The 19,243-nt window shown below is 37.8% G+C and overlaps 2 protein-coding genes across 3 annotated transcripts; one reads left to right on the top strand and one right to left on the bottom strand.

Annotated features, from left to right (window-relative positions):
• The first annotated feature begins 3,265 nt into the window (after positions 1-3,265).
• Positions 3,266-13,955, top strand: LOC112574165 (chromodomain-helicase-DNA-binding protein Mi-2 homolog). Of its 2 annotated transcripts, XM_025255048.1 has the most exons (9): positions 3,267-4,404; positions 5,928-6,180; positions 7,475-7,587; positions 7,909-7,990; positions 8,765-8,884; positions 9,318-9,392; positions 10,304-10,357; positions 11,668-11,851; positions 12,329-13,955. In XM_025255048.1, the coding sequence occupies exons 1-6, from the start codon at positions 3,703-3,705 to the stop codon at positions 9,380-9,382; spliced, it is 1,335 nt and encodes a 444-aa protein (XP_025110833.1). In that variant the 5' UTR covers positions 3,267-3,702; the 3' UTR covers positions 9,383-9,392; positions 10,304-10,357; positions 11,668-11,851; positions 12,329-13,955. The 2 variants fall into 2 exon arrangements, with proteins under 2 accessions (XP_025110835.1, XP_025110833.1); XM_025255050.1 differs by lacking the exon at positions 10,304-10,357 and having other exon boundaries at positions 3,266-4,404.
• A 136-nt stretch (positions 13,956-14,091) lies between these two features.
• LOC112574185 lies at positions 14,092-15,068 on the bottom strand. The gene is made up of 2 exons (XM_025255077.1): positions 15,055-15,068; positions 14,092-14,958 (listed from the first exon to the last, which is right to left on the bottom strand). The coding sequence occupies exons 1-2, from the start codon at positions 15,062-15,064 to the stop codon at positions 14,603-14,605; spliced, it is 366 nt and encodes a 121-aa protein (XP_025110862.1). The 5' UTR covers positions 15,065-15,068; the 3' UTR covers positions 14,092-14,602.
• Positions 15,069-19,243: the final 4,175 nt, after the last annotated feature.

Genomic DNA, 19,243 nt, shown 5'->3' with positions numbered 1-19,243 from the left:
TCTAGACAACACACCGAATTTTTTCCCCATGATGTCTGAAGTTCACAGAAAGTGGCAAAAATGAACCAAACTGAATATGCTGGCAATAAATGCTACGATTTAAAGTATATATAAAATAGATATATTTTAGACAATCAAACCAATTATTTTCAGCTCGATTAAAAAGTAGTTTGCACAAGTGAACAATTACAGTTGCCTATTAGATCTTTGCCTTGGGCAATTGTTATAACTGTAGAAAATTACTTGGTTCTTTTTTCACCTATTAAAAAATCTGTGATCACGTTCATCATAACATTATCCAAATGTACTACAACACCTTTGTTCGTATGTCCACCTATAATATTCATTTCATCAAGTTCTGTCTTTTTTCTGACATTACCTGCTTCAATATGAGACACAATGACTCTTCCTCTTTTTAATGGTTCCGTCTTCTGCAGAAGGGTCTGTTTTTGCTCCCTCTCTCTCTATATATATATTTGGCTTATGTGTGTGTGTGTGTGAGAGAGAGAGAGAGACAGAGACAGAGACAGAGACAGAGACAGAGAGAGCCTTTAAAATGGTGAGTGGTTTTTTTTTTCCAAAATAATAAGGCGAACAACTGGCTTTTTTTTTTTTTTTTTTTTAGTCAAAAGTATGGGATCTGAGCAAGCTATTCTCAAAGAAACTTTGTATAAATTAGATTATGCTCATTTCTACAAGTTGTTTTCTTTTTCTTTTCTTTTTTTTCTTTTTTGGCTGTTAAGCTTTCATTATTATTTTTTTTTTTACCACATCATGCTAATTTCAGTTTTATAAATGTCTGTATTTACGCTTGGATGGTTTTGATCACTATACTTTCCCCTTCAGAAATACACCCTTTACCTCTGAACCCTCTGATCCCTCCAGTTGTCCCAGCGATCTTTTAATGAGGAATTCAAAGCCTTTCATAGCCCCAGCCTCATTACATTTCTGTTCTGGACCTTTAACAGTCGCGAATCATTTTAAAACTTGTACTACGAGCAAAGACTTTATAATTTATCATCTTTGCTACAAGTAACTACGATTGTTAGACCTGTCTTCTTATAGTTCCTCCTTATTCTTACCAAGTTCAGTTCCTCCTGCTTTTTCACTGCCCAGACTCCCAGTCATTCTGAATTTTTTTTTTCCCTCCAGGCTGGTCTTTTTTCGTGATGGAGATGTTACATCCATAAGAATGGTTTGACCCGGGGGTAGGGTCATGGCCTGTCATGTATCATCAACTCTCTATCTTCCCTGAGTCGAATATATTCTCTATGCCAGACGGTAGAAGTTTGGCATTTTGAATACAGTATTTATTATGTCCCCTAGATTGTGACAGGACTGTGATGAGATTTTGAAAAATGGAGCGCGAGAAGAATAACGTGAACACACTTTACACAAAAAGCACCAAGAAGTACCTCTCTCTTCTTTTAAAAAGACCTGACCGCCATTTATAAGGACCCATTAAAAATAAGCCTTAAAGCCTTATTTTGCCCATCCCCAAATCCACAAACTTAGAGCATCTTTAAGAACCGCAGGCACCTGTTTCAGATTTCTGACCTCGTGACTTCCTTCTTTCATGAATTAGCCTGGAAATCAATTGTTTAAAAAACAAAAAATCAAATAAACAAACTGTTCATGCGCGTACTATAAACGGCAGTACAGAAAAAAAAATTATCGCGTTTTGTTTTGTTTCGAAAATGCCAAAATTGCCATGGCTTTGATCAAAAGGTGGTCAGATCGACCTTCTAATATGATGTTTACCCTATAGACTTTCTTTTTTTCGACTGCAGCTTCTTTGACGATTCTGAACTAATTTGTTGCAGCACGTTCAGCCAGACGACCGTCCGGCCTTAAAGTGGTTACAAACCTGTTTCTCTTGACAAAATATGTAGCGGTCCTCCTGCAATGTACACAAGACTCAGCAAAACAAAGTGTTGTTTTTGCCTGAGCCATTGGTGAAGTCAGGAGTCACTGAAACTTTTTTCTGACCGATGGAGTTGTGCAAGATTGGATGATTTCTTTAAGAGAGAGAGAAGGAAGAGCAAAAAAGATTGAGGGGGAAAAGTGCATCAGTGTTCTAGTGACATTTCTCTCTAAATCTTGCCCGTACCTTCAGGCTGTATGATGTCCTCAGGTATGCAAAGCAGACATCCAGACACCTGACGCGTTAAGAGCAGACGGCAGGATCGCGAGCGACATTTTAGTGACGTCAGAACAAACGTCAAATACAGCTGACGTCACGGACCAAGTACTCATGGCCTTTGTGGCTTACGCGCACTTTTTTTTTTTCCTGCCAAAACTATTTTTGGGAAGAGAGATGCTTGTTTACGCTGGCAACTGTTTGGGCTGTTCGTTTAAAGTCTTCGGGCCACGTTTGGCCTGATACAGTATGACCACCCAGTCGCACACCAACATCAGACTTGCTGGGAGGGTCATGGCCGCTGCTGAGCCGAAGCTGAAGTAATCTTTCGGCGCTCTAATCGATTATGTAATGCGGTTATTTTTGAACCGTGGACGCCACAATGTTTGTGGGAACATTCTGATGGTCAGGCTTTACACAACTAACTGTTTGTGGGCTTATTAAACGGGAGGGTTTTTGGTCAGTAGTGGGTAGAATTTTTGGTAGAATTTTCCATCGAGTCTCACTATACAGTCTTATAACTAGGAGTCCTTCAAGTTCTTCCAACAGATTAATTTATTTTCGCACTACATCTAATTTTCCTTTCAAAGTAAAATGAATATCACGCACAATTACATAAATTTTGTACAGATTGCAAAATAAATAAATAAATAAAGACAAAAGTCATACAATTATTACATCAAATTACTGTTAGACTCGTCCCTCTAAAATTGAACATGCCAGGCACATATCTGGTGAACAGTATATATTATATATACCTTTAACTGGTTTGGCTGATTAGTTTAATTAATTATTCCTTGTTACTCTTCGAGGAGCATAGGGGCACAGCTTGGATGATTAGTTGGTTTATGTGATTGGGACACTGATCCTTTAATTCTTCTTAATCGGTGACTGTAGATGCGGTGAAGGCGATTATGTAAGATATCCAGGGAGGGAATCATGGCTAGACCTCCAACAAATCTCCACGATAAGAAATGCACACATGTCAGAGATACCTAATCAAGACAGTGCCGGAGCACGAAGGACGTTTGGTACATACCCGACTATGCATTGATAATGCTTCCAAAAAAAAAAAAAAAAAAAAAAAGTGTGTCAACTGGATGAAAAACAGAGAGAAAGAAAAATCACGAGTTATCGGGCCCGACACGCGTGTGTTCAGAGGTAAAGAAATTCTTTTGAATGAACGACTTGCGCCTTAACAATCATTTTCCCCAATCAGAATTCGCATAGTATTAATGAATTCCCTTTTTTCGTTCAGCAAGCATGCGTGCGGCGTAAAGTATATGGGGTGAATGCGTTTGAAAGTTTCGTTTTCAATCTAATTCTGTCAATTGTGTATGTCGGAGGCTAGCACGCGGTTTGCTGTCGACTGCGCTGATTGGTTGATAAAGCAGATGTCAACACAAAGTAGTGCTGGCCACCTCCCAGGGTGCACCTCGCTGGGTCATCGCGCATGCGCTCTGGGTTACAGTTGCGACAAGAAACCTCGTGAAGACCGTCCGTGCACTTTGAATGAAAATTCTTGAAAGAGAACTAGCGTTTGATGCGAGAAAGATTTCATCATGGCTTCTATAAATCCCAAACGTTTTATTTTGCAAGCTATTGAACATCTTCGAGGGCGGAAAGCGCGACCCGATCTTCACCGAATCTGCAACATGCTGAAGAAAAGGCACAGTTTCAACTTTGCGGACACGACGCGCTGCATCGAAAACCTGATGGATATGGGAATTATTATCAAAGTGGAATACAAAGGAAGTATCAGCTACCGAGATGCAGCGAGGTGGAAAAAAGGACATGTGGCAGGACAGATTATCAACTCCGACGTTCTCGTGTCCAAAATTCAAGGTGCCATTGATGCCATTGAGAGTCAAGCTAGAGCCGCAGACGGCAACCATGCAAACGGCTGCGGAGACAGTGCCGATAGTACAGAAGAAATCGGAGGAGGGACCAAAGAAGAGATTGAGCAATATCTTAGGTCGCAGAATGGTGAAGCAAACTGTCAGCTCTCGGGAGATGCCATGTTTGAAGCGCTGATACGAGAAGTTGAGAGACAAACTCTGCGCAAAATTTGCGACAGGTATTTCGTCGGCAAGCGGGTTATCCCGTCTCCGCAGCAGCGCCGCAGCCGCTCGCCCGTAAAACTCTCAGAATCGTCCCCAAAAGCGAAGCGCGCAGTGTCCGCTTCTCCCAACCCAGATAAAGAAGATTCTTCTTCTGATGCCGGCAGTGTCAGGAAGAGAGGTCGCCCCCCATCTAAAAGAAAGGTGCGTACATTTTGAAAAGGTTTGGTCCGTCTAAGGATTCCGCTCTAGCGGTCAGTATTACATTAGAGAGCCATTGCATATTGAAAAGGGAAGCGACTGCAATTAAATACGATTTTGTAGGCTTTTCAGAGTAGTCCGAATTTCAACGCACGGACAATTTCATGTACAACAGAGGATATGCGCATTTATAAAGTTTTGTGCGCAATAATTATAATTTATCCAGTAGTATTTCCAAATAGCAGAAGTGTGAAGCGCGCACAGGTGTTTTGGAGGAAAGACTACGCCCCTTTTGGTCAAATTTTTGTAGTTGCCTGGCCCTTTGTTTGAATAAAACTTTAGCTGAATCCATTGTGCTTCATTTTGATGTAGAAATGGATAATTTCTTTCATTGTTGCTAGTTAATGCACAGAAAGTTACTAGACTGAGAACATTATATTCTATGTCACCATGGTCTGCTAGTTAGGCAAAATAGGTTTAAATATAGCAAGAACTAGGAGTACAAGTTGACATTTGCCCTCTTTCTTTATTGTGTTTGCTTTTCTCCAGCTGGGGAAACCTTGAAAACCAGAAGTTTACTGCAGAACAAAATAAAGCTGTATATTTATATCTTTGTACTTTTGCAGTTGGCTTTAATTTGAAAGCATTTATTTCAAAGAGCTGTTAAAGGACATCAAGTATTGTCAACAAGACTTTCAGATTTACAGATAGGGGTGGATCATTTTGCCCCCAAATCATATTGCCTCAGGTCACATTACCCTACCACCTGAGTCAAGTTGTCCTAGCCATGACCATATCATCCCAAGTAAGACTGTATCTCAAAATCAAAAGCTAAATATATATGCAGAGATTTGCTGTTTATGCACACACATACACAGATGCGTGAAGAAAGATGTGCATGTAGGTCGATTCTGATTACAACACATTAAAATACTTGTACACTAGTGTAGTAAGATGATCTTTAAGTAAATGAATACTCAAACATCGACACCTGCATATAATAATAATTATCAATCATGTTTCTCAACTCGAGTACACTGTATTTGCAAAGAAAAGTCAAAATAAATAGCAAATCTTCAAAACGAGATTGAGCATGTAACAGTATCACAGAGATATAACAGCAGACGATTCATTTGTCATTTGTCATCTAGCCCTGGCCTGGGACGATTCGGCTTTTATTGTTGGGATGATGTGATCTTACTTGGGACAGTAATTATGGTCATGAATAGGATGATTTGACTCAGGCGATGGGGCGATATGGTTTTGAGATGAAATGACTGGTGACCTTACAGACTTGGAGCTTGTTATTAAGTGATTTATGTATGTTTCTATGTATTAGGAAACTCAGATACTAGTTTCAGAAATTCTATTGTGTTTCTTTGGTTATTTATATAAAGCGTTTCCTGGGACAAACTTGTTGCTGTTACCTGCACAATTTATCATTGGATTAAAGAAATGTGGTAGAGGGAAGAAAAAGAGATTAATAACATAGTTTGAACTTGTTTCGAACATTATTTCCCCTCCAGAGATTCAAGAAAAATCATGGGGATGACTTTGAAGTTCTTCCCATTGGAAAACCAAGAAAAGTTGCAAGTGCAGAGACTCAAGATGCTGATACTTTGGAAAGAAAAGAACTTGATTTACCACCAGAGCTGGCACCAGAATCGTCACTGCATGAAAAATTCCGGCGCTGTAATGATGACCACCTGACAGAAGTGCCAAGTCGCCATGAGGGTCAGGAGCAGGATCTGCTAGTGTGCACCATTTGTCACATAAAGGGTGTGCACGTCTTTTTTCACCTTTAGTGATATAAAATGGCTATTCAGATTCACAGGAATGGCAAACATACGAGCAAGTTTCTGATGCTACTAGAGATATTTCCACTTCTGATTTTGGGTCGCAAAATAAAACTTTTTTTATCGAGGGGATAGGTTTTCATCACAATCACATGGAAATTGTCAGAATATAAAAGTACAGTAATCCCTTGTTTATCACGGGAAATAAGTTCCAGAACCACCTGTGATAACCAAAAATCTATGAAATAGAAACGATATATTTATTTATGTCTTTATACACTATATTAAGGCTTCATAAAACCCTCCCCCATACTTTTACGCTACATAAACCATTTCCCATTTCCTTAATAACCATTCCCACACTGTTCTGTATTGTACCTTTACAGTAAATAAAAGAATAAACACATAATATGTACTGTAGAGTAATACAGTACCTGTAACTAGAACGAAAGACGAAAAAGTACACAGTGCGCCACTGTACTGAGCCAGTTGGGGGCTGGGATACAACGCAGCACATTCTGGCTGGTCGCTTCACCAGCAACCAACCAATTGTGTGTTGTTTACAATTGTGAGTAGGCACGTAGCGTTTCAGGCAAGTGATGCTGGTTTTCGTTTCAGAGTAAATACATGCACTATTTACTGTAATTCATATTAATTTTATTAGTTATAATATTTCTTTAATATTAGAATGAATTTTAGTAATATATTTTTATACACTTTGGGCTTTTTTCATTTAAAAATTAATAAAATATATATATTTTCCACTGATCGAATTTAGCAGAAAATCCGCAAAGAAGCATAGATCCGCAAATCATTTTTTCCATTAATTTCTTATAAAAACCAGTGAAAGGTAAGGTGCGAACCGGGAAGGGATTACTGTACACAATGCGAGTATTGTGGTTAAGATGACAAATTATTATTCTTGAGAACATTTTAAAGCAAATCAATTTTTTTTTCACTTAGCTTATGACGTGTTTTCTCATTCTTTATTTGTTTTTGGGTGTTTCTTTGGCATAGATGTACATTTTACAGTCATTTTTGGCACAAGTTTTCTTTGAAGCACTCATCATTGTCACAGTTATCAAGAATAGGTCTAAATGCCAACTGAGCCCTGTGAAGAGATGTGCTAGGAGTACAAATGTAACAGGCTGTTTATTCATTTGTGAGAAGTATGTCATAATGGAAACATTTGAATGAGTTTTGTCAATATCCAGAGATTTTCCTTGCCTGCGTCAACGAATGTGTGCATGCCTAATCATGCGATTGTTTATTTTCAGCTCATCCTTATTGTGTCAATTATTCTGAAGAACGGTTAGAGAGGATTGACCGTAATACCTGGCGTTGCGTGACATGCAAGCAGTGCTCTGTGTGCAACTCTTTTGTAAAAGCTGTAAGTAAATCAAGTAATAGGTGTGCACATTTGCATGTATGTGTGTGCATGCATGGTGTGCACAGGTGTGCAGTAGAGAGTAGGAATGGAAGAGAGCCAAGAACTTTTATGATGTAGAGAAAGGCAGAGGTACACATGTTGTAGGTGAAATATGAGTCCTGGTTGCTAAACAGTTTCTTTACTCTAATAATATTAACAGTATCTGCATAGAAAATTTATCAATTTACCCTATTGTTGCACATTTGTTTAGTTGTTTATAGCCATGCTGCCAGCATCGCACAAAGCAAGATTAGTATTATTAGTATTATTTAAATCTTGCAGGCAATCCCAGTTATTTGCAGTGGATGTGACAAGGCCTATCACAGATCTTGCCATCAGCCAATCTTGAAGAAACGACCCAAAGGTATGTCTGATTCTTGACTTCATTAAATGAAGTTAAATTTTAATGTTCAAGTGTGGTTCTTACCTTCTTGCTTCATTGTGGCTAGTGCTTTTTAATGTCATCTCTAAGTGATCTTCTTAAATCTTATTTGGACAGGTCGAAGGGCTGGGCCCTGTCTTCTATATGCTGTATACATCCTACTGCCTCTATGACAAAGTTTTTAAACTTATACCTTTTATATAATAGGGTATCTAGCACCCAGATTGATTTCTTTTGTGAACACTTTTATGTGGGATTTTATTGTCAGCATTGGATCTGGCCGTTTCATTTGAGTAAAAGTTTGTAGACTTATAGCATCAGTGTAGCCTTGAAACACTTGCTTCAAGAACATGATGCACATGTTATCCAAGAACCGTTGGGCTTGGAATTGCACGATGTACCTTGACTAACTGGACAAGGCTGACAGCTCATTTTCATTTTGTTGCAATTGCATAAGCCACATGCCGCTGACCAGACATAGTCTGTGACCTTCCCCGAGACCAAAGAGGCATTCTCAGATCAGGAAAATGCTATCTTTAGTTCTTACTTTCTTTAATTTTTTTCACTCTTATACTGTTTCTCTAATAAGAGATGTTAATGTCAGTGATGTGAAAACATGATTAAGGTCAGTATCTTTTAATTTTCATTTGAAGCTACTGATGACACAGACTTTTGTTCATTATTTCTGTTTGTCTGCATAAAATTTCCATCTTAAGTTAAGCATTGATCTAAAGTGGCTGCTTATACCTTTCCCAGATGGCTGGAAGTGCTCTGAGTGTGTGACAGATGCCCAGGTGATGGGTTTAGTGATCAGACAGCAAGTTGACCATGATGACTTAAGCCTGCATGACTCCCTGCCGTCATCAGTCCACCCAGGTATTGTATTTCATGTTCTGTGCTACTGCAGTCTGTCCTATAGTTTCTGCTTTTTCTTTTTCTTTTTTTTTTCCCCCTCACAGGAATTGAATTTATTATGCAGATAGCTGCTATCCTCATGTGAAAGTGTGTATGAGAGAGAGGAACATGCTTGCATCAACTATGAACATCAGTGTGTCACATGTTGGATCAGACAGACTGGAAATATGTGCTAATTCTCTTTTTCTTTTTTTTTTTTTCTTTTTTTTTTTTTAAAGCAGTTTAATGTGAAGAATAATATGTGATTTTCTGAAAATTTGACTTCGAAATCGAGGAACTGTCTGTATTTTGTATGTCTCCAGTTACATCACGTTCCCTGAGTTTGTATACCTGTGTTCTGTTTTGGTTAATAAATATTGTCATTATTCAGTAAGATTTTTTTTTTTCTTGATAGAAAATGCAGAAACAGAACATCTTTTCCACCAACACCCTGTGACTCACCATCTCCTGATAATGTAGATAAATTGAGGTAAGTAGTATTGTGGAAATCTACCTGAGGAGAAGTCCCAAAGAATGTGGATGAACATTGAGAATGAGATTTTAGAGGAGGGCTTAAACATTTTGATTTTGCTAATGTCATGAGAGTATGCTCCCTTTGTTATAATCTTGAGCATTTTGAATTGTCATTTTCTCATGAATTTTCATGTTAACTTCTTTGCAAATATTTAACAACAGAGCTAAAAACAAGGCTATTTTGGGCACAGCGAACACTGTGGTTGAAATGAAAATCAAGGAGAGGGGGAAAAAAATTAAATGAAAGCACTATTTACAAGTAAACTGAGGGGAGATCTGGTCTTGTGAAAAATATGAAAGGTCTGAACTTTGACCTTGGTGTGTCATTTGTTTCTTCGTCTTCGTGATAAATAGTTCATTTGTATCTTTCTTGAGTTGTCTTAACTTGAATTTAAACAATTCTGCCTTGTGCTTCATTTGTGTTAAACGTGGCGCATTTTATTTTGAGAAGATTAAATGTGAATTTAATTTCACCTGAACACTTCTCAGCATGGGAAAATGAAGGAAATCTGTACAGTCGTCTTATGTTGTATAACAGAGTTTATGGAACTAGACCCTTTTGGAAAATTGAATCTTGTCTGCACCACTTGTTAAACAGTTTTTTTGTCTTTCTGCCTCAGTTTGGTTCATAGTGTCAGGAGTCAGAATCTGTGGCCTTTTGCCCTTTGAGTAATCTTAACCTTGATCTTATGTTTAACAGACCTACTTTCCATGTCTCTGTTAATTTTCATGTCTTGCTGCAACTTGTCAATTTGGCAGCTTTCCTTGGGTTCCTTCACTCCTTTCACATGGTCCCCAGGTTTAATCTTTCTTCTCTGTTAGCCTACAGCTGGCTCCATGATCTTTTGAAGTAACACTATGTTGCAGCTATTCAGCGTGGTGGTGCAAGAACCTTAGGGGTGGCAAGGAGGCCAGCTTGGGGTAAGATTTGTTTATTGTGCGCACTCTTCTTGTGTTTGTCACCAGGAATAGATTTTTGCAGACAGATGTTCACTCCACCATTAATCATGTGCTCATATCTTTCGTTTTTGCATTGCATGATGCGATAAGCAAGGCAGATAGAGCACATGGTCAGTGGTAGGGGAGAGTTTAAGTGGCAGTATCCACAATTTATATCAATATTTTCCCCATTGGACAAAATTCAACATAGGGAAAATTTGGTTTGATCAGACTTGCAATATTTCTCCAAAAAGTTGATGCAAAACAGCTTTTCCAGTTAGGCATGCCATGACAATTGCTGTTCAGCAGCTTTATATATGATTTATTGATAAGAGCTCAAAATAGTTTTGGATATATTTTGTGCTAATTTGATTTCTGAAAGGACTTACCCAATCTACATTATTCTACAGGAGAAACAATGAAATATTGGGTGATATTTTATGACAGGCACAAGGTTTGCAGAAGACATGCAGACTGAAGGGGTTTTCATGTGTCCTGAACTGAATCTGTTGTGTGACACACACATGTGCTTCTTTGTTACCGAAGGATTTTTAGGGGCAGCAGGCGTACACTAACTTACTTCTGAGAGTGTTTGCAATATAAATTTTTGTGGGCGACATTTCACAGTGCTGTACATACAAACGTATAGTACAATATTTCAGAAGGCTGGGAGTGGTTATATGACAAACATAAATCTTTAAATTAGCACAGATATTTACCTGGAAAGAGTAGGGATTGATGTCTGTTGAATATTTCAGGACTAGTGATAATGAAGAGTGCCTCATGTTGCAAATGTGTTTCTGTATTCTGACAGTTTCAAGTTATTCTTCATTCTCTTGGTGCTAGCATTCTTACGGGCTGTCAGTTGTTGAGGCATTTGTGCTTGCAGTCTCTCATATTATTGGCCTTGCTGTGTCATTGTGACCACGTCTCATATGGAGGATTCTTATATGAAACTGGAAAGCTAAAGATCTTGATTATGTCTTTTATCAGCTGGTGGGTTTGAGACTGGTTCACCTTCAGTCCTCATAGTTCAGATTGTCAACATCACCAATTGACCACAAATACTCGGTGACCAAGTGGTTATATCTGATCATGTAATAATTGGTTGCGTAAGAAATAAATAGAGTCTTTTTTATTTGGAGAGGTAATTATTTTCTGAGATGATTTGACATTGCTGTTAATTTTGTATTGCTGTTATTAAATCCAGAGGTAAGATGTAAGAAGGTTACACTTATTTATGATTAAGGCCATTGGAATATTTTCCTGATAAATGGAAGACTTTCTTCCAGCCCAGAAATGCCAGTTTTGGAACCAATTCTGCCCAGACAAGAAAGTAAAGAGGAACGACGCTTAGTGGTCAGTAAATTCGATGGGCAGTCTTTCCCTGATGTGACACACTGGTCAGTGGACAAGGTCGTGGAGTTTGTAGAGTCTGCAGGATTTTTGGATCAGGCACAGGCATTGAAAGCAGAGGTAATTTATAGCAGACATGGCAGGCTAATAGTTATTATTCAGAAATGATGCTATTATATATTTGAATAGCTTTAATGGTGTCATTAATTACAAGTTTCTTTGATTTTTTTAAAAAAAACACGAACAATTGTGATCCAAAGTATTTGTGTATCTAGTTACAAGAGACAAACAGAATATGCCTGGAGGTAGAAATAATTTGTTCTTGCTTGCCATCCATCAAGCTGTTTATCAACCTATTAATCATCTTACCTTTCTGATATAGTAAAAAAATTCATAATCTGCAAGAAAGATTAAAGTACTTATTTTCGCATTTTATTAATTCTTTTTATATTGAACATATTTTGCTTTTTATACATATTATTTTACTTCAAATAATGGGAATTTCATGTTCATTTTATTTTGTTTTTTTTTTTGTTTTAAATAATTTGTAATGTAATTTTATTATCATTAATTTTATTCCAATTATTTTCTCTGCAGGAAATTGATGGAGAAGCACTTATGGACCTCAAGCGTAATGATGTGCTCACCAGGTTTTCTCTCAAGCTAGGTCCTGCCTTGAAACTGTACCGTCTGATTCTGAACATGCAGACCAATGGGAATGCAGCAGACTTTATTTAGTGCACAACTCGTTCACAGCCACAGCCACAGGACAGTCATGCTGCACAGGTGTACTGAAAGTAATGGCTAATTTTGCATGGTGGCCCTTTTAAGTATTTTCAAGAACAGAAGTCAGCCAGTTGGCTGATATGATTTAAATATTGTGTGTCTGCTCACCTGCTTTGGCCAAAGTACCATTGAGTACAGTACTTTTCCACTTGTGTGTCGGACCTCATTGTAACCTGAAGAATGTTAAATGTGATGTTTTGAGGACATGACCATTATACTTTCCACAGTTATGCATATATTGACTGCGAAATAATTTATTACAAGAGTTGTTTCAGAGGGTAGAGAAGGTGCTGTAACGAAAGTAATTTTTTTTTATGGCACCAAGCTAAGGGGCTCACTGGGATAACTTCTTTTTCATCATAATGGCACAAATTATAGTTGATGCCATCAAAATTGTGTGAAGTGTGGAGTTAATTCAGTAATAAATTATATTCGTCTCCCTTCAGTCTTGGTGAAAAAGAAAAAAAAGCAATAAAGAATTTCTGACATTTAAGTAGTAGTTGTGGAAATGCTTTAAAGCTTGCAGCTTGGGTCTGCACAATACACAATACAGAAAGAGAAGGCAAAGAACAATGTTAATAGATATTAAAGAACAAGCACATTCAGGGATACATTTGAATGACGACAGCCTGTCTTTAGCAGTGAAAGTACTTGGTAAAATTCTTATATATGACCTAGGCAGGAAAAGATGTTATTGACAAGTCCGGTTCTTAGTCCCTGCAGGGCCAAGGCATAGGGCATGTGCAGGGCCCTCAACTCCAAGATCACTAGTTACCATATTTATCAAAAGCATTTGATGGCCTTTAAGCATGGCCCTGGTCATCGATGTGAGCTAATGCCAAGGGAGTATGAAATTAATGCTCTAAATCGAAAAGGTTACATTTTAAACTTATTAAACTCTTTAACCGTGTGGATTGTTGACTGATGTCTTATGTGTTAATTCTGCAGACTTGATTGTAATCCTGACAAAAATCAGAATCAGATGCTGGAACTATTTTGACTTTTATCATAGCAAATGAGAGCACCAAGATTACTGGGGTAGGGGGGAAACCTATAACTTTTTTCACATGATAAACTTTACTTTCTAAAAAGTTCTGTGATTGACGAGCACAAAATGCCATTTCTTCATAAACTTTCCTTGCAAGCATTTGTGTTGTTTTGACTAATGAGGATAAAATCAAAAGTATAGCATAGGCGCCATGACTTTTCTTTTAGCTGTTGTAATAAACTAGTTAGAATCTCAAATTTTTAAAAGAGAAAGGTTAAAAAGTTGATATGTGCTTACTCAGTGCTGATGTGCAAGTAGATTTTGAATTTGTTGCCTTTAGTTCATTCATGCTTGTTTGCTCTTGATCAAAACAAGTCTTGCATTTTTGGCTTTTTAACAATGTAGGTTGTGAATCAAATATATTGTAAGGTATAATTATTTCATAGTTAAATGAAAGAGTCACCTCATGATTACTTACTGGGAGGATGTAAAAAAATTTATAAAAGCCTACCAGAACAAAATGGCAATACTTTGTCATACACCATGTTCACGGCATTTCTTTTTTACACAGGTGGATGCAAGCAAGTTTTTTTTTTTTAATTACATAGAAAATGGCATTTTAATGTGTGGGGGCTAAATTTAAAGTGTGTGGCAACTGTTAGATTATTTTTATTGTGTGTGTGTTGCAAGAAGACAGACAATTCAGTTTACTCATGCTTTTGCTTTTTTTCCCATTATGTGGATCATTTGTGTGGAGGTCAATAACTCATTTGGCACTGATGTAGGTGGTTTACCAGAGAACTGATTGCACACAACTTGTGCACAGTGCATTATAAACTAGTGCTAGTGCTAGACAAGGTTTCTACTGTCATTGAAACTGCTTTTGTTGACATGATAAAACATTTAATTAACACTTAGGCCTACTGACATGAAGAGCAACCTCCTACTCAATATTCTGTTTTGTGCACAGAAAGAAATCAGATCCCTGACATTTAGAACATGCTCCCACTTATTCCACTACAGTCAAATCTCGCCACTATGCCACCTACCAGGTCCTAGCAAAAGTGGCATAGTAGTGAGGGTTCGTAAAAACGGCTTTATTTGCTCAAGTTACCCATCAGTCCAAAGCTCTCGAGAATCGTCGGCTGGGGCATGTTCTTTTGGCGGATCTCGTACAACTTGTTGTCTAGTCGATGGCACGCTTGCATCACACTGGGCTTCCCGCTTCTCTGTTGTAAGAACTTCCGTACAGTGCTCCAAGCGTGCTGGTCTTCCTCGATCGGAACAGTTTCTTCCTCAATCTTCTCGTCTTCGCTTTCCACCGGCTCCTCACTGCACAGCATCTCCTCCGCAATCTCCTCCATCGTGAAAGACCCTCCAGTTGCGAGGCGCTCGTCAGCTTTGAGAAAGTCAGACAGCTTGATCTCCTCGTTCCCGTGCATCTTTTCCTCGGCAGTAGTGAGAGTAGGTGGTAGCAAAGTAATTTATTTTGCATTGAATTTTGTCGGGACCGAGCAAAAGTGGTATAAACGGAGAGTGGCATAGTAACCAGGTGGCATAGTAGCGAGATTTGACTGTAGCTGTAGTTTTGAAAAGGTCAACAATAAAATGGCTTAGTAGCTTTTTTAAAGGTTATGTCTTGCTTTTTTTTCCCATTACTTTCACTGCCTGCAGTAGTACAACTGGTTTTCGAAACTTTCTAGTCACGCTTAAAAGATTTAGTCCGCTGATGCATAATTGTAGGAAAGAACAAATACACCTCTATACCTTTACAAAATGTTTGTGGAAAGTTGATGTTAAGTTAAACAATATTTTTATTTTGTCGGACAAAACTATTTTGTACAAATAAAAGCAGTAGAATATTGATATGGGTGTTCCTGAAAAGTTTTGTGAAAAAAAAATTTAGGTACAGGTGTCTTGCTGTGTGAAGAGTTTCCTGAGCTATGTTGAGGCATACTTCTTGATAAACATAAAGAATATAACATACAAAATAAAGAAAAGCAATGTAGTTTTGTCAGCGATTTTGACGCACATTTCAGGTTTTGTGCCATTCACTATCCTGATTTCAAATATGAAACCTAACCTAACCTTATTACCACAAAAAATGTCCTTTAGTCAGAATTTCAATCTGCCATGTTTATTTAAAATGTTTTGTACTTAAATATTATTTTCTGCGTGACCTATAGTTTTGTTATTTCCATAATGGATGCTTCTTTGTTGTAGATATTTATTGATGATTATTGATTGTATTATTATGATTGAGCTCATCTCATTAGTGATGAAATTAATAAGTGATGTTGCACATATCAAGTGACTTCAGCTGTCGGTCTGAAGATGCTGTGTAAACAAGATTAGAAATCATTACATCATTGCTACATCAGCCTAGATTGTTGTAGAACATTCGAGCTATATATAGTTCCTCCTGGAACCTTCTACTTATCTGTGCATGTGACAGTGGGGGTTGTATTATTGATACAGTGGGACTAGTGATTTTGATACAGTGAGATATAAAGTAACTGAATAGGACAGTGAGATACACCCATAGTGGACGAATAGAACAATAGTAAAACTGTTAAGTAGTTGTTCAACTCATTACGATGATCCTCAACGTCAGCAAACTTAGTAATGACCAAGCCTACGTGTACGAAATGGTCACAGTTATTAGAAGTGAGTGAAAACATCAGTGATGATTTACTGCAGGGAAACATGCGCTCATGTCGGTGGCCAAATAGCAGTGGCAATGGTGCAGCCAAGTAACAAACTGTAGTCCCTGACAAACTTCATTGTCTGCTGCTATGGACTTACATGGTTAGCATCAAGTATCACCCAAGGTGCACTGATGGACCAAAGCACTTGCTTCAACAAATTAAGCAACAGAGTTTGTTATCAGCCTGCAGGATTATAACATGACCTGTTGTCCAATGGAACACATACCTGGGCCCATCAGGAAAATGTTTTGGAGATTACAATGAAGTCAATAGAAAGGCAGCACTGGACATAATAAAGACCATTCGCCAAGCAAGCTAATGGGTCTTAACGGCAAGTCAGAGTTTTGACCTCCCAAACTAAAGAAAGTGCTCAAACATTTCAAGATTGCTGCCATCAATGGAGGAACTCACAGTGGAACCACCTCTGAAATGAAGAACTCTAGCAGCTTGTCACTCAGCCCTTTGTTAGTCAGATACCTTGCCACTCTCAGGGAGTCAAATGCTGTGTCAGGACAGTGAGTGAGGCATCAAAATCAGTCTATGGGATGGATGCAAGGAATGGTTTCGTTCAAAGCTGTCATCGTCAAGAAACTTTATGCTCTCATTTCAGACTAAGACTTTTGTTTACCGTGTGACTAGAAATGAAAACCGGTGCCTGTACTGTTTATGTTGTCTGACTGTGCAAATGTTATCAGAAACTGATTTTTTTCTTGCATTCAATTAAATATAGAACTTTTGACAAAAAAGCAAATTAAAAAACATGACTTTTGCATGTTTGGGGGCAGGAAAAAAAGATGTTCCTGAGGGTGGGAGAGGATCATGAATGCCCAGGGTTTCAGGCATGTTCTAGTCAAATACTATCTTTTAATTTTAAACTCAATGCTATTTTGTTCATATTGATTCCGTGTATTAGGTACAATGAAATGTTGGTGATATGGCTGAATATTAGAAGTAGATTTGTGTTCAAGCTTTAGTCTTTTTTGCTATTGGATGGTATAGTAATTTTTTTGTAAAATTATTTGGAAATGTGTTTCAAAACTGGTTGAGAGGCATCTGCAAGGGACAAAATTTATCCTGAGAAGGCATCATGTCAGCATTGTGCAAATCAATGCAGTGGAGAGGAACCTCTTCACGATGTTCACACTAAAGCATGTGGCTCTCGGTATTAGTATACAATGCTTTTTTTCTTAACCAGCAGCGCTGCTAAATCCCAGAATACGATGCTTGCTTTTCTTAACTGGCAGAGGTGCTGAATTAATAGTCAGGTTAAGCTCTACAGCCATATCTTAAGCTGTTTAGACAATAACTTGGTGCATATCAAGAACTTTATAGAAATGAAAACATTGCTGTTTGGTTCCATCCCTTAGCATTTAAATCCCATTAGTTAGCCATTAGCTCTATAGCTCATTTGAATAGCTTTGTTTTGTCGTAGACTGATTTGACTATAATACTCCTATTTTTTTTGCATGTGAGTGTATGTACACAAGTCTTTGTTTGCCTCTGGGACGACTGATGAAGAAAATGCAACCCATTTCTTGTAGTATTTCTATGTCTTCCACTTTCAGCTTTGATTTTCTTACTTGACATGTTCCTTTCAGAAAAGCACTCTCTTTTTATCCAATGGAAACTTAAACGAGAATGCTTTTCAGTATTTGTAAATTTCATATTTATTGTAAAGTACATATCAGCTTCATCCTCATGTAAAAAGCCAGTATAGATTCGAAGGAATAAGTTGCCAGTATTTGTTGAAGTAATAGTGGAAAACACATTATCTTGAATGTTGATGGTCTGTAATATTCTTTCACTTTCCTACTCTCAGTGTGTGTGTGTGAAGGGGATGTTGGAGGGAACTCCTGTCTTTTACTGCTTGCTTCAGGTTTTTGATTTACTAGTTGCTGTGCCATTTTGTTTATATGGATCTGTGCATTATGGTTTGTATTGGTTTATCCTTGCATAGAAACATTTGTTACACTGATTGTAATTCATTTCTCTTGATATTTTTAAGTTTGCGGCAGACTTTGTTAGTAGTTGGCTGCATTTGAATCAAATTATAATTTATTTTTAATGCTGGTAGCACTGACATTCAAAACACCTGAGGAGCTTCTTTTTGATATTTATCTTTTAAAAAGCTTCCAAGCACGGTTCAGATTTTGTATTGTGAATGCATTTATAATTGTCAGCGCTGTTCCTTGCCAGACAAAGAAAGCACACTTAAAACATTTGAGAGCTTGTTTTCAAGGCTTTGATGTTCATTTCAATATTGATAGCTATTACCAAAAAAAATTTCTTTTTTAATGCACAACTTTGAAAGTCACTGCCAGGATGTGCTGTCAGTATTTGGTATGAAATGTGCTCATAGCTTTAAATTATTTATGTTTATATATGCTTGTGGGAGATATATGTGTGTGAGAGAGAGAGAAATGTGTGTGCCTGCATGTGCATCTGTGTGTGCATGCCTGTGTGTGTGAGAGAGATTCAGGCTGTTGTGGTACTCATGTCCATCCAAATTATGTTTCTGTGATCAGGAGATACCAGTAGCACTGTCATGGATGTTTTACCTCAGCTTCTACTGTCAATTCCAGAATAAAATAAGAAACTTCAAATGATGTACAAAACCTCCCGGAAACGTTTGTAATAAACGTGTTTCTTTTTGTTTGTCTGTAGAAATTGACAGTGAAGTGTAAAGCATCCATTACATTTCCTTTTTCAGTTTTGTTACTCATTGTTGCAGTGCAGTCCTCACAGATTGAGGGAAGCAAACATTGAAAGTTTTTGCATAATTTGTGTTCTTATTACCGGCTTCGCAGTGTGACATTTGCCTACTGCCATTACCATGTGTGTGCTGTGGTAAAGACAAATTAACAAAGCATTTAGGGTAATGATTATTTAACCAGTCCTGTTAAGGTACTCTGTGTGTGTCTGTGGTCATAGCTCTTAGAAAACGCCTAAAACCATTCCATAGGAAATGGCAAATACATTTGGGAAAGAAGACAGTGAGCTATGTCTACATTTAAAGCTTTTTGAGGTTTT

This window comes from Pomacea canaliculata, linkage group LG10, assembly GCF_003073045.1.
Source record: "Pomacea canaliculata isolate SZHN2017 linkage group LG10, ASM307304v1, whole genome shotgun sequence".
NCBI classification, from domain to species: domain Eukaryota; kingdom Metazoa; phylum Mollusca; class Gastropoda; order Architaenioglossa; family Ampullariidae; genus Pomacea; species Pomacea canaliculata.
Note: the sequence above shows the minus strand (reverse complement) of the source record. Positions and strands in the feature narration are given on the sequence as shown.